This window comes from Passer montanus, unplaced genomic scaffold (genome assembly GCF_014805655.1).
Source record: "Passer montanus isolate IOZ18808 unplaced genomic scaffold, ASM1480565v1 scaffold114, whole genome shotgun sequence".
NCBI lineage: Eukaryota > Metazoa > Chordata > Aves > Passeriformes > Passeridae > Passer > Passer montanus.
In genome coordinates, this window is record NW_024358058.1 from 1,616,543 (window position 1) to 1,629,799 (window position 13,257).

A 13,257-nucleotide genomic window follows, 5' to 3' on the forward strand; every position below is an offset into this window, starting at 1 on the left:
GAGTGTTTCAGCTCCTGAACATCTTTCTAAGCACCTTGTGTTATCTGATCACAAACACTTGCACACCTGAAAACACAGGGAACAGGGAAGACAGTTATTAATGCCACACCCATTTCTTGCTATAATATGTTCACAACAGTTTTTAATCTGGTTTTTTTCCTGTGCTGCCATAAACTCATCTTCCAGACTATTTCAGAAAGTAAAACCCATAAAAGCTTGACAAAGAATCACTGATTGGTGATTTTAACTCCTGTTTGAGACCTCTTTTGTGAAAAGAGGGTAAAAAGCAGAAAGAAACAAACTAAGAAAGGAAAATCTGGGAAAATCAACACCTTGGCTTTTCTCAGCCTGAAACAATTTCAACTTGGATCCTTAAGAGAGATCAGTTTGTTGGTGCTTCTGTCCTTTCCTCATTAACTGCTCTGGTTATTGAGTAACTCAGGCTGTACAAGATTCTTTCCCAGGAGGTTCCAGGCAGCCCAGTTGCTGTGACCTGCCTGGGGTAAGAGCCCAGAGCAACTGGGACCTGCTGGGGCTCTCTGGAGAGCTCCCTCAGCAGCTGAGAACTGACACCAGCTCCTGCCTGTGGGACTGGGAGAGTCCTTGGGAATGCAGTTGTTGGAGAGGGGAAGGCTGTGGTAGCTGGGATGAGGAGGACTTTGTGTGTTTGAGGACACCTGCACAGGATTTGGGATGAACGTGAGGGATGAGATTCTCTGTTTGCAATGGTTGGGCAAATGCAATGTAATAAAGGAAAGAAGGATCCAAAGCTGTTGGAGAGTGCCCAGAGGAGGGACACGGAGCTGGGGAAGGCTCTGAGGAGCGGCTGAGGGCCCTTGGCTCGTTCAGCTGGAGCACAGGAGACTGAGGGGAGGCTCCTGGGGGCTGCAGCTCCTGCCCAGGGCAGGCAGAGGGGCAGGGGCTGAGCTCTGCTCTGGGCCAGGGCCAGGAGCCCACGAAGGGCTGGAGCTGTGGCAGGGCTTGGCATGGAGCTCAGGGCAAGGCTCTTGCTCCCGAGGGTGCTGGCACTGCCCAGGCTGCCCAGGGAATGGTCCCGGCCCCAAGGCTGCCAGAGCTCCAGGAGCTCTCAGGGCTGCTCAGGGTGGGGCTGTTGGGGTGGCTGTGCAGGGACAGGGGCTGCCCTGAGCATCCCTGGGGGTCCCTCCCAGCTCAGGATATTCCAGGAATCTTTGAATCTTCCCTGTGTGTTGAAAGCTGCTGTGCCACAGCAGAGCTGGGCTGCTCACACTCTCAGGGTTCACTGCCCCCTGAATGAGGGAATTCCAAGGATTGTGATGCCAAACTGGGAATGCAGCTGGAGCAACAACCCTGCTGCAGAGTTACTCTGCCACAGGAAGGGCAGTCACGGCAAAAACCAGCTGGGGATGGCAACATCTCCAACTGCCTCAGCCATAATCCCAAAATTGTGAGTCAGAGCCTTGTGTGTGAGGATTTCTGGGATTTCTGAATCGGTGTCCCTGCTAAAGTGGACATTGGGCTATCTCAGCAAAACTGCAGCTGGAACTAATCCCCCCTGGTGTTTAACACAAACCCAGCACAGGTTGCTTGGGCTTTTGCAGAGCTCTGGAGATCTCCAGGCACTCAGCTGTGAAATGGAGTGACGGACCATGGAGGTGACAGGGATTCAAAGGGCAAAGCTGTTCCCAGTTCTCAGGGAGGAGGAAACAGCTGCAGCACGGATTCCACTCACACAGAGCCATTGTAAGGAATTACAGGCGGATTACTACAGGAATAATAAATGCCATTATTGGAAATAATGAAATCTATCACCGAATGCTAACGTGGCCCTTCCACCCCCTGACACCTCCAGCCCCCAGAAAAGGAAAACCTGCCTAACACAACACACAAACCAGGAATTGCTAAACCTCCTCTGATGAGCTCTGTGTGGTCCGGATATTCCGGAATTGCAGCTATCCCATTGTTTCAGGCTGGACTCTGGGCAATGCATTAAACAGAAGAGTTTCCCCTCCATAAATCAACACCCTCCAGGCTGAGGTGAGCACAGGCTCCATTCATGTCATGTTCTGGGAGCTAAGGGCAGATGTCTGCAGCAGGAAAAGGACTTTCTTCTCATCCCTTTTACTTTCCAGGACTCCCAGATTTTTTTTCCCTGGCTGCTGGCCAGGCCAGGCTTCTCCTCTGAGCTGCAGGACAGCAGACACTGTTTTATTTTGGCACTTTTTTTATTTGACACTTTGTTCCATCCTGGGTTAACCCAGCAGCTTTGGGACACAAAAGGTGAGTGGAGATTTAGACAGTGATCCCTCTGCAAAGTGGAGCTGATCAATCCATTGTGCTCAGAGCTCCTGGATGGGGATATTTTCAAGCAAATAAAAATCAGGTAGTAATAAAACTCCCTAAGAAGTGGCCAAATGCAGCTTTGGTAGCTGCAGGCAATAAAACAGGTGTGTTGTGGCCCAAGTTGATGAAGAAAAAAAGAAATGCAGCCATCTACAAGTTTTTTAATAGAAAACCATGATTTTTTAAAACCATTACAATGTCTCTTTAGCAGTTTTATTTGGTTCTATAAACACCTTTCCCCACTTAACTTATGAGGCATCCCTGCCTGCAAACTCCATCACTTACACCACTATTTTGAGCTCTCTTTCCATACAGGATAAAATCCACTGCTGGATGTGCCCTGGATGTGCTTCTGCCTTGGTTTTCAGGCTGAAATTATCAGAAACGGCTCAGCCAAAGATCTGATTGCCAAACCCATGGGAACGACGACCTATTTAGCTTTTTGTGCGCATTTCCTGCTTTAGGATGGATTTTGAGGGCTGACCCTCAGCCCCAAGGCATGAAGCTGTTTCCATCAGCCCCATCCAGAAGAGCAGTGGGGTGCCCTGTTTCCAAATTCCCATCCTTTCCTCCCGACTGTTCTTGTTGTGGGACTGCAGAAAGACCCAACCACGTCCCCAAGCCTCGGATTTCCAAGCCCCTGGCAGGAGATGGAAAACAAAGGGCATGGCTTGGCTGTTAGAGGGATGAGCCCAACTTCTGCTGTGTAAATAACCAGAATTTACCCACTTCTTCATGAAGGCACAGCAGAAAACCCTTTTTAGCCTAAAAGATCATCACTGTCAGCCATTCCCTACCCGTAGTTCCCAACTGATTCATTAACCAACTGTTCCCCATTCTTATGCCCATACAAATCCACAAACCTACCATTCCCTATCCCCATTCCCCTATAAATCAACCATTCCCCAAATCTACTCCCTTATAAATCCATAAGCCAACCCTTCCTCATCCCTATTTCACTATAAATCCAGGAACCAACCCTTCCTCATCCCTATTTCACCATAAATCCAGGAACCAACCCTTCCTCATCCCTATTCCCCTATTAATCCATAAACCATCCATTCCTTATCCCTTTTCCACTATAAACCCATAAACTAACTGTCACCCATCCCTATTCCCTTATAAATCCTTGACCTAACTATTCCCCATCCCTATTCCCTTATAAATCCACAAACCAACTATTTGCCATCCTTATTCCATTCTAAATCCACAAACCAGCTACCCCCCATCCCTATTCCCTTATAAATCCACAAACCAACTATTTGCCATCCTTATTCCATTCTAAATCCACAAACCAGCTACCCCCCATCCCTATTCCCCTATAAATCCATAAACCACAGCGAGGCCAAAGGAAACCAGCCCAAACACTCCCCACAAAACCAGCTCACAGTCCCAGAGCCCGACTTTTCGGGGACCCACCCCACTACTTGTGGTGGGTTCATTCTTAGTTTTTAATTAAAATTTTCCCTCAGCACCAGAAGCTCTGAGGGCGGGATGCCCTCGGGGTCCCACAGGTGGTCCTGCGGCCGCCCCTCCGCTGCTTCCAGCCCCAGGGCTGCACCCTACGGATCTGCCCGTGTTTTTCCATGACTCTTCACGTCTCTCCCTCCCGGTGCTCCCTCACGCCCCGCTCCTCCCCCGGCCCCCCCGGTTACCTCAGCCGGGCGGGGCGCGGGCGCGGGACTCGAACCGGCGGCTCCCAGGGCAGTGAGGGGTTGCGGGGCGCCCNNNNCCCGCCGGCGGCGCGCGCAGCCAATCACGCGCCGCTGCCCCCCCCCGCCTCCCGTGCAGCACCCCCAGCCGATGTCCCGCCCCCTCGCTCCGCTCAGCCAATAGAAAACGAGATTGTCTAATAGACACCTAAGTTGTCCAATAGAAGCCGTCTCCCCGCGCGAGGGCGTGGCACGCGGTGAGGGGCGCGGCCTCTTAGGGGGCGTGGCAGAGGGAGGCTATATAAGGAGGCACGGGGGCCGCGGTGCCATTTTGTGTAGCAGCGCCTGGGGAGCGGGGGGCGGAGGCGGCGGAGGGTTTCGGGGTTCGGACCAGAGCGGCCGGATGGTGAAATCCTCCCTGCAACGGATACTCAACAGCCACTGCTTCGCTAGAGAGAAAGAGGGGAATAAAAGCACCATCATGCCCGCTGTGCTGAGCCTCAGTACCGGACAGAGCAGGTGAGGCGCCGCGGCCTCCCTCAGCCTCGCACCGCTGGGCCCTCGCTGCCTCCTTCCTCTTCCTCGTCCTCGTTGTCGCCTCCCTGGTGGCCGGAGAGGGGCGGGGGACGCTGCGTGGCCAGCGGGGGAGGGGCGGCCTGGCCCCCGCCGCGCGGGGCAAGGCGGTAGGGGAGGGTGGAAAAAGCACCAAAAAAAGGGGATTTTGAGGCCCCAACGCTGTCCCGGCCCTGGGAGGGACCCCCGAGGGCACCCCCGGGCTGGGAGAGGCTCCGGGCAGGGCTGGGGGGGGGGAGCCGAGGGGAAAACAACAATTAGGTAAAGATATTGAAGGATTGAAGGCTGTTATCCCCTTATGTAACCGTGGATACTCCGCAAAACTAATCGAGGGTAAGAGCGTTACGAGAGCTGTTGGTTAAAAACTCAACGCAAAGATGAAACACCCCCCACAGGTGCTGGGAAGAAAGGAAATACCTGAATTAAGGTGGCTGTTGTGGAGCGGTGGATGCTCAGGACGTCGATCTGCCCTTTCCACCTCGTGTGTGGACTGGGGAAGGAGTTCTTTAACCGTTTTTATATTTAACTGCGAGCTAAAGATTTTTTTTTTCTCCTTAAGAGCATGTAAACATCACTAAAATATATTTATGGTCGTAAACCTTCTGCACCGTCTTTTTGGGGCTAAAAGGTGAAATTATTGAAGATTGCCACAGCATACCTTTGGAAAAGGTTTTTAAAGGTTTATTTGTGAGGGAAATTAAAAAATGTGTAGCTCACAGTCGTTCTCAGATAAAAATAAATAATATTGGTACTAAAGAAAAACGTCTCTTTCAAAGAGCTTAAAATAATGGGTTGCATGCTCATTTAATTAAAATAACATGTTCAGTTAGTGCAGGTTTTGTATTTTTAATACAACTTCGCAGTTGTTACCCCTGCTTCATATTAAAATATAAATATAATTTACCTTCCAGCACATAATATTTAACCTCTCTGCCCATTCCCAGCCTTTCTAATACGGATTATTCATCACAAGTTTCAAGCTCATTAAAAAAAGAAACAAACAAAATAAACCAAAAAAAAAGAAATGAAAAAAAAAAAACCCCCAAACCAATCCAAACCCCGCAACTCGGGTGCAAAATGGTGGATTATTTTGTAGCTGTTTATTCGGATTTGCAAATGGCTGCAGTGGCTGCTGCTGGCACCCGGAGACAGGACGATTGTGAAAATTCCCCCAAGGGCCTCGATTGCTGCATCTGCTGAGATGACGCAACTCAAGAGTGGAGCCTGCGGGTGAAGGATGGTGCAGAGGGAGGGGCCAGCGCTGCTCTGCCACGGGAGGAGTGAAACAGCCTTGGAAAGGATGGGGAGAACCTTAAAAATATTCCTCACCTCTTCAGAAATGCAGTATTTTTCTCCTCGAGTGCTGAGCGTTGTGGATTCGCTCTGAGGAGTTTGGTGGGAAGAGGTTTGGAGGTGGTTTTGGAGGTTTTGCAGAGGTTCAGGTGTGGCCTCGGCTCCAACAGAAAATTCTGGAGGTGGAGATGGTTCCCTGGAGTGGCCTGGGAAGGTGAATATCCCAGGGAAAGGTGATCCCTGCCTTGCTGGGCTGGGGGTTTGTGCTGCCTCAGGACAAGGAGGGCAGAAAGCAGCACATTCCTGCAGAAAGGTTCTTGTCCTGAGCTCAGATCAGGCCTGCCCCGGCACAGAAACACACCTGGCTCACTCAGCTGAGTATTTTTCATCTCCAAGTGAGTCTTCACTCAGAACACTGCAGTGGCAGCTCCCTGGGCACTGTCCCTGGTGTGGAGCTTCCTTTGTCTTCCCCCTTGCAATGGGAGGAGTCCTTTGGCCTAGGTTTGGTTTTTTTAACACTCTTTAAATCCTGCAGGGCTTTGTCCAAAGCTCCTGCCTGTGTAACCACATTCCCTTTGCAGTTCCAGGGTTCCCTTCAATTGCTGTAGTAACCTGGGTCCGGGGCCTCGGTGGTGCTCCTGATGTCCCTCACCCACCCCTGAAGATCCCAGGTGGGCGAGGGAATAGTCAGAGGGATCACAATCTTTCAGCTAATTTATTTTATTCGGTGAGTATGAGGTGCAAACAGCTTGACAGCATTCCCTGCCTCAATCCCTCCTCTGAAAATGAACAGGAAAATCACTCTGCCCTTGTCCCTGCTGCAGGATAATCGGCTGAATGTCACAGAAGAACTAACACCTAACAACAGGACAAGAATTCTCAATGTCCAGTCAAGGCTTACAGATGCCAAACACATCAGTTGGAGAGCAGTGCTGAACAACAACAACCTCTACATCGAAATTCCCAGTGGTGCTCTGCCTGAGGGGAGCAAGGACAGGTGGGTTGGGGAGAACTGCCTGTGGGTTAGCACGAGGCCTCTCAGGGGGGTGGGAGAACACATTTTTCAAATTTAATTTTGGTTCTTGAGGCTCTCTTGTGAGCCTGGTTTTAGGGCTGCAGGCAGAACCAGCCCAAAGTCTGGGATTTCAGGCTGGTTTAGGCCCTGGGATTTCCAGGCTGTTTGAGTCTGTCACTGCAGCTTTTTCTGTGCCACTGAGGAGTCCTGCCCTTAACTTCTGCCTGGGGTTCAGGGATCTGGTGGCGTGAGGCTCCAGCCTGTGCCTCTTCCCTAGGAATTCCTGAGTGGATTGTCTTTCAGAGCCTTGTATCTCTCTCTGAAGAAGCACTTGCTGCCTGAGCTCTGGGATTGTTCAGACAATCAGGGTGGGATTGTTGGGGTCCCTGTGCAGGGCTTGGCCTGGACGATCCCTCCCACCCCAGGACATTCCCTGAGCACTGAACCCCTGGTGTTTCTCTTGCAGTTTTGCAGTTCTTCTCGAGTTTGCTGAAGAACAGCTCCGAGTTGAGCACGTGTTCATCTGTTTCCACAAGAACAGAGATGACAGAGGTGAGTGTTCCCTACGCCTCCAGAGACACAAAATGCCTTCTGGTGGAAATTGAAGGGGTTTTTTTTCAGTATCCCATGGGTGAAACCTGTCTCCTTTATTTTCTAGCTGCACTGCTCCGTACTTTCAGCTTTTTGGGCTTTGAGATTGTGAGACCAGGGCATCCCCTTGTCCCCAAGAGACCAGATGCTTGCTTCATGGCCTACACGTTTGAGAGAGACTCAGCAGAAGAAGACTAGATTGCAATGTTTGCCTCTTTAGAGCTTTCTTGTTGTCTATAAAGATGATTCTGTAGAAATTTTGTCAACATCTTATTCCAGTCTATCTTAACTCCTGTACGAAACCTTGTGTGACCCAGCTGCTTTGGTGGTGAGATGTTGAAAATTTCAGACTCCACATCTTTCTCTGGATTTTGTGCGCATGTCGTGGTTGTGCAAAAATAAATGCTCCCTCCAAATTTAGCAGTATATTTCTTGAAGTTTAATATTGTGTTTGTGATACTGAAGTATTTGCTTTAATTCTAAATAAAAATTTATATTTTACTTTTTATTGCTGGTTTTAAGCTGTTTAAAGACTTGCACTCTTGAAGAGGTGACTCTGGAACTGCCCCAACCATTAAAGTTGCAGGTGTGGAAAGGCTTTGCTTGTTCTTTGCTTGACTGGAACTCATGGGTGTGTTCTGACAGGGCTTGGAATAATCCAGCAATCCTGGAAAAGTCTACTTTTAGTGAGTAATTAGCAGGTGTGCTAATTAGGAGCAGTGCTTGCCTGCTCTGCCAGTGTTTTGTAGGATATTCAGGGTGTGATTTGGTTGGGAAGTCTTGAGTGGAATGTGATCAACTCAACCCATGGCTGCTTTAAATACCAAATATACACCTTAAATACCTGAAATTTTAGTGTTTCTGTAACTGCAGCCTTTCCAGTGTGTGCAGGTGACTCCAGGAGTTCAGGCTGTGAGCTGGGGTGGTTTGTGGCACTCCTGCAGCTCAGTGGTGTCACCGAGGCTGGGCAGGCTTCTGGGGGGGCAGTGCTGGGGGTCCACAGACACCCCTTGGTGTTCAGCATGGTGAGCAGAGGGGGAAAGGGGCTCCTTGTGATGCTGGAATTAACAAACCTTGAACTGGAGTTACAAAAAATAAGTCTCCAAAGGGGCTGAGCTTTAAAGTGTGGTATTTCTGTGTTTTTTCACAGAAATACCACAGGCTTGTTTGGAGCTGATGAATCTTTCCTCTATAAAACCTGGGAGCAGGGAATCCCTGGGATGGGTTTATTTCACCAGATTCTTCTGGGTGTGAATAGAAGTTTCTGGGTGCTGTGAAATGTGTAAGGCCCTAAAGATCCCCCCCCACAGCCCATCCCTGGGCTCAGCAGTGCTGGGATCCCATGGAATACCCTGAAATATTCCCTGAAACGCCTCAGAGATGCAGCACAGAGTGACCTGGGGGTGTGTGAGCAGTGCTGTGGTGCAAAGTGGGGGCTCTTGCTGGGCTCTGGCTCTTCCCGTGGCCCTACAATTGTGGTTGTCCTGGAGGGATTTTTGGAAGGCCAGTGACAGTGGGAAACTGTATGAAGCTGGGCTGGGAGCAGTTTGAGATGGAGCTCAGGGCAAGGTTCTTGCCCCCGAGGGTGCTGGCACTGCCCAGGCTGCTCAGGGAATGGTCCCAAGGCTGCCAGAGCCCCAGGAGCTCTCAGGGATGCTCAGGGTGGGGATGTTGAGGTGGCTGTGCAGGGACAGGGGCTGGGCTGAGCATCCCTGAGGGTCCCTCCCAGCTCAGATATTCCAGGATTTCATAGTGGTGACATGACCAAGGGAGGGTGTCCTTGTTTTGCCCAACAGGCTGGCCCAGGGCTGAACTTTGGTATCTGGAAAAATCCCTGTTTTCCTCTGCAACGTGGTACCTGTGCCATGTCCTGCTCTCCACAGGGACAGGGGTGTGGAATGTGCCTGGTCCTGCCTCCATGGGACGTTCTGCTGACTTTGGGTGCTCCTGGCAGAAGGGGAGGGGGTCACCCACGCTGCAAACCAGAACTGGGGGGCTGTGGAGCCTTGGAGCTGCCGGGCTGGAGCCACGGCAGCGGGTTTGGCTTTGTGTCCCCGGCATGAGGGGCTGTGCCGTGGCCTTTACTGCCCTCTGGTAGCCACGGCAAATACTGCAGGAGACACAGGGACAGCGGGGCTGGGCTCTCCCGGGACACCGGGAATGAGATCCGAGCTCCGTTTCTGTGCCAGGCTGGATGGGGAGGATGCCCTGGGGGATTTGGGTGCTGCTCCAGGTGGGAGCAAACCAGCCATGGAGCTGGGACTGAGCTGCTCTCTACATCTTGAGAGAGTCCCAGCTCTGGTTTATTTTTGTTTTTTGGAGCTCAGGGACTCCGAGGAGGAATCCTCCCCACTCCAGCCATGCCCCAGGCTCTGGTGGCTGCCTGGGGAGCCACTGCCACATCCACGGGCACAGCAGCTGTGGGGAGGCTCTGTCCCACTGTGTGCACAGCCCTGCTGCTCTCAGGTGATGGAGTCACTGAATCGTGGAATTGTTTAGGTTGGAAAAGCCTCCCAAGACCATCGAGTCTGAGCATTACCCCATCGTCACTACCCCATGTGCCCAAGTGCCACATCCACACGTTGTTTGAGCACTCCCAGGGATGGTGGCTCCAGCACTGCCCTGGGCAGCCTGTGCTGGTGCCTGATCACTCTTTCAGGGAAGGAATTTTTCCTGATACCCACCCTAGATGGCTGTGAGTGGATTAATAATTGCTGAGGAATAATTTAAATGACCTCCACTGTGCTGGTCCCTTGGCATCTGCATGGATTTGGGGACTGGGTCCTGGTCCCACGTGCTGCCAAGTGTTTCACAGTAAGGAGCAGATGCCACAGCCCTGCCTTGGTGCCCATGAACTCACCTGAGCTGTTCACCAGAGCCCAGGGAGGCTGTTCTGGGTAATCACCAGCAGGCAGGGCAGTTTGGCTTTGGTTCCCTCTGGATCCATCCCTGGAGTGTGTAATGCTGGCAGAGAAGCACATAAAGGACCAGTGTTTGAGAGGCTCGGCTCCAGGTTTTATTGAAGCTGTATTTCTCTCTTTAAAATGTCATTTTTATTAGTGACTGTGCCACAAATTGTCTCTGGGAAGCACAGGCTGAAGGAGCTCGTTTCCCCTCTGCTGAGAATGGTGAGCTGTGATGTGTCGCTTTGAGTGTTACTTAAACAGCAAAAATCTGATGGCTGCAAAAAGGCTTTTGTTCAAAGTCTGAACCCCATAAACCTTACTTGGGATTATCAGCCACTAAATTAGTGCTTGGAACTCCCATCCAGCTGCCTTTCCTCAGGTGTTCTGATAAACCAGACTTAGAGTATAAAAAAAAAATAATTGTTCAAGGGTATAAACCCACACCCTGTGGTTTTACACACTTCATCATCCATGGGCTATGGGGGGAGTGGGTTTGGGTTTGTAGAGCTTTCCCAGCAAAGACCTGCTGAGATTTCTCAGGATCTGGTGGATTTCATAGAATCATGGAATGATTTGGGCTGAAAGGACCCTAAAAATAATTTAGTTTCAACTCCCCTGCCATGGGCAGGGACAGGTTTGGCCAGGCCCTCGTGAGCTTTTGGATTTGAGGAGACCTTTGGGTGGGCTGACCTGGAGGTTGTTTAGGAGGCATAGAGAACCTGGGTGACCTGGTAAAGAGTGTGTTCAGTGATCCCCTGGAAATACTGGCAGCACAGCCACTCCTCCAGGCCAGGGCTGACTCCAGCCCCAGCCGAGTTCTCTGCAAACCTCAGGAGCAGCAGAGCCCTCTTGACCTGCAGCCAGCTCTGGAGCAGCTCGAGGCTCTTCCTGCTCCTGGCAAAGAGCTCCTGGCGTGGCCCCCAGAGCAGCACCTGCAGGATGGCCCTGGCCTGCTCGATGGACACCCTCTGGACAGGATCCCTGTGCAGGAGCAGCGAGGCCAAGCGCCTCAGTCCCGCCGAGTAGATGGACAGCGAGGGGATTTCGGGGAGCTTTTTGCTTCTGAAGCCCAAAATGTTCTCCAGGGAGATGTCCACGTGCAGGATCTGATAGATCAGCTTGCCCAAGCTCAGCTCAGCTGCTTCTGGAAGGGAGGGCGCAGTGAGAGCCTGCCTCCAGTCCTGCTCCTGGCTGCTGGAACGAGGTCTCTGCTTCTCTTGCACCTTGAAGAAACTGCTGATGAGCAGCCGTGGAAGGGACAGTCCCAGCGGCTCCTTCTGCCTCTGGGGGGGACACGGGCACTGCACCAGCAGCAGGTTCTCGGGGCACAGGTCCCCCTGGGCCACGTTCTGCCCCCGGAGGTGCTCCAGCCCCATGCAGAGCTGCAGGAGCAGGAGGCAGCCCAGGCGCTCGTAGTGCCCGGGGCTGGTCCTGTGCAAAGCGTGGGAGCCCCTCACAAAGTCTGCCAGGGTCTGCTGGGGAACCTCGGCACACAGGAGCACCGGCAGGACAGGCTGGGGGGCAGGACAGGCTGGCTCCTCTCTGGAAGGGCCCTGGCTCTGTGTTCCAGGGATTCCTGGGAGCAGCAGCTCCCGAGGGAGGCGGTCGGTGAAGCGGCCGAGCAGGCGCTGGATGCTGCAGTGTGTCCCCAGGGAGCTCTGCACCCCCAGGCTGGAGCAGCACGGCTTGGGGACCTGTAGGGACACACAGGACAGGGCCAGCTGTGCAAGGACAGAGCCTTGTCCTGGGCTGGGCCACCCTGCCGGCTCAGGGCCACCAGCCCTGCTGTGACCCACACGTGGTGCTGGGGTCCCCCTGCACCCTCTGAACCCAGGAATGGAGCTGGAGCAGAGAAGTGAGGGTGCTGCAGCCCCCAGATGGGCTGGGCTCTAATCCTGCTCTCCTGGGCAGCCAGCTCTGCTCCAGCCTCTCCTCTGCACGTGCTGGCCCCTCTGGCTGAGTTACCAGGACATGTCCCCCAGCAGGGCTGTTTTTGACGTGTCCCTTGTCCCCAGGGGAAGTGTCACCCTCGTCAGCCAGCCCCTGCCAGCAGCACTGTGTCATCCAGCAATGCAGAAGTGGCTGCACAAAGGGGAAGTGGCCCCAGTGTCGCGTTCCGTGGAAAAGCCAACGCTCCCGGGTCTCCTGGCTCCCTCTGCACCACCCAGAGCCCTCACCCCCATTCCCCCTTACCTTGGCTGCCAACTGCAGCTGGCTGTGCTCGAAGGTGAAGCCCACCCTGAAGTACCAGGCGTCCCCGCTCTGGCAGCAGGGCTGGGGGTCCAGGACCCCGAGCGCTGCCCAGCGCTTCCCCAGCAGCTCTGCCTGCAGCAGCTGCTGCCTCTCCTCGGGCCCCACCAGCTCCTCCTGCATGAGAGCCGAGAGCCGGGCCAGGGAGGCCTCCTGGCAGCCCAAAACCAGCCCGCAGACCCCGGCCGGGCTCTCCAGGAGCTGCCCCAGCTCCCCGTCCGCTGTGCCAAATGTCAGCTCCTTCAGGCTGCCCGAGGGGGCTTTCTGGGGGCTGCTTCGGGCCAGCGGCTCCCCCAGGCTTTGGGACTTGGTCAGGGGCTTCTTGGGCGCCCAGGAGGGTCTGTCCCGCGGGGGAGCCCCCTCCCCGGGCTGCGGCTGCCCTGCGGGGCTGCTGTACAGGATGCTGCCAGCCCGTGGCTCGGGGTCACGGCAGCGCTGGGACGGCCCCGGCTCCGGGAGGGACTCGGCTCGCTGGAGCTGCTTTTTGGGCAGCGGGGGAGGCAGGGGGTCCGGCTCGGGCTGGGGGAGGGGTCTGCCAGCGCCTTCCCCTCGGCTGGCCTTGCGGGGAACCAGGTGGGCCCGCAGCTCTCCTGGGGAGGGAGGGACAGGCGTGACAGGACAGAGGAGAAGAGTGGGGTGGGGTGGGGTGGGATGG

The 13,257-nt window shown here is 53.6% G+C and overlaps 2 protein-coding genes across 3 annotated transcripts in view; one reads left to right on the plus strand and one right to left on the minus strand.

Annotated features, from left to right (window-relative positions):
* The first annotated feature begins 4,307 nt into the window (after positions 1-4,307).
* OAZ1 (ornithine decarboxylase antizyme 1) lies at positions 4,308-8,044 on the plus strand. The gene is given in 6 exon segments (XM_039696707.1): positions 4,308-4,493; positions 6,422-6,479; positions 6,481-6,567; positions 6,665-6,837; positions 7,322-7,407; positions 7,514-8,044. Coding segments are annotated over 6 exon segments (651 nt in total). The 5' UTR covers positions 4,308-4,377; the 3' UTR covers positions 7,645-8,044.
* Positions 8,045-10,439: 2,395 nt separating this feature from the next.
* Positions 10,440-13,257, minus strand: part of PEAK3 (PEAK family member 3) — a 4,330-nt gene continuing 1,512 nt past the window's right edge. For both annotated transcript variants that reach the window (XM_039696839.1, XM_039696840.1), the window contains exons 3-4: positions 12,546-13,192; positions 10,440-12,046 (exon numbers count right to left, since the gene is read on the minus strand). In XM_039696839.1, coding sequence (XP_039552773.1) covers positions 11,054-12,046; positions 12,546-13,192 — 1,640 coding nt within the window. In that variant the 3' untranslated portion in view covers positions 10,440-11,053. The remainder of the gene's footprint in view (positions 12,047-12,545; positions 13,193-13,257) is intronic.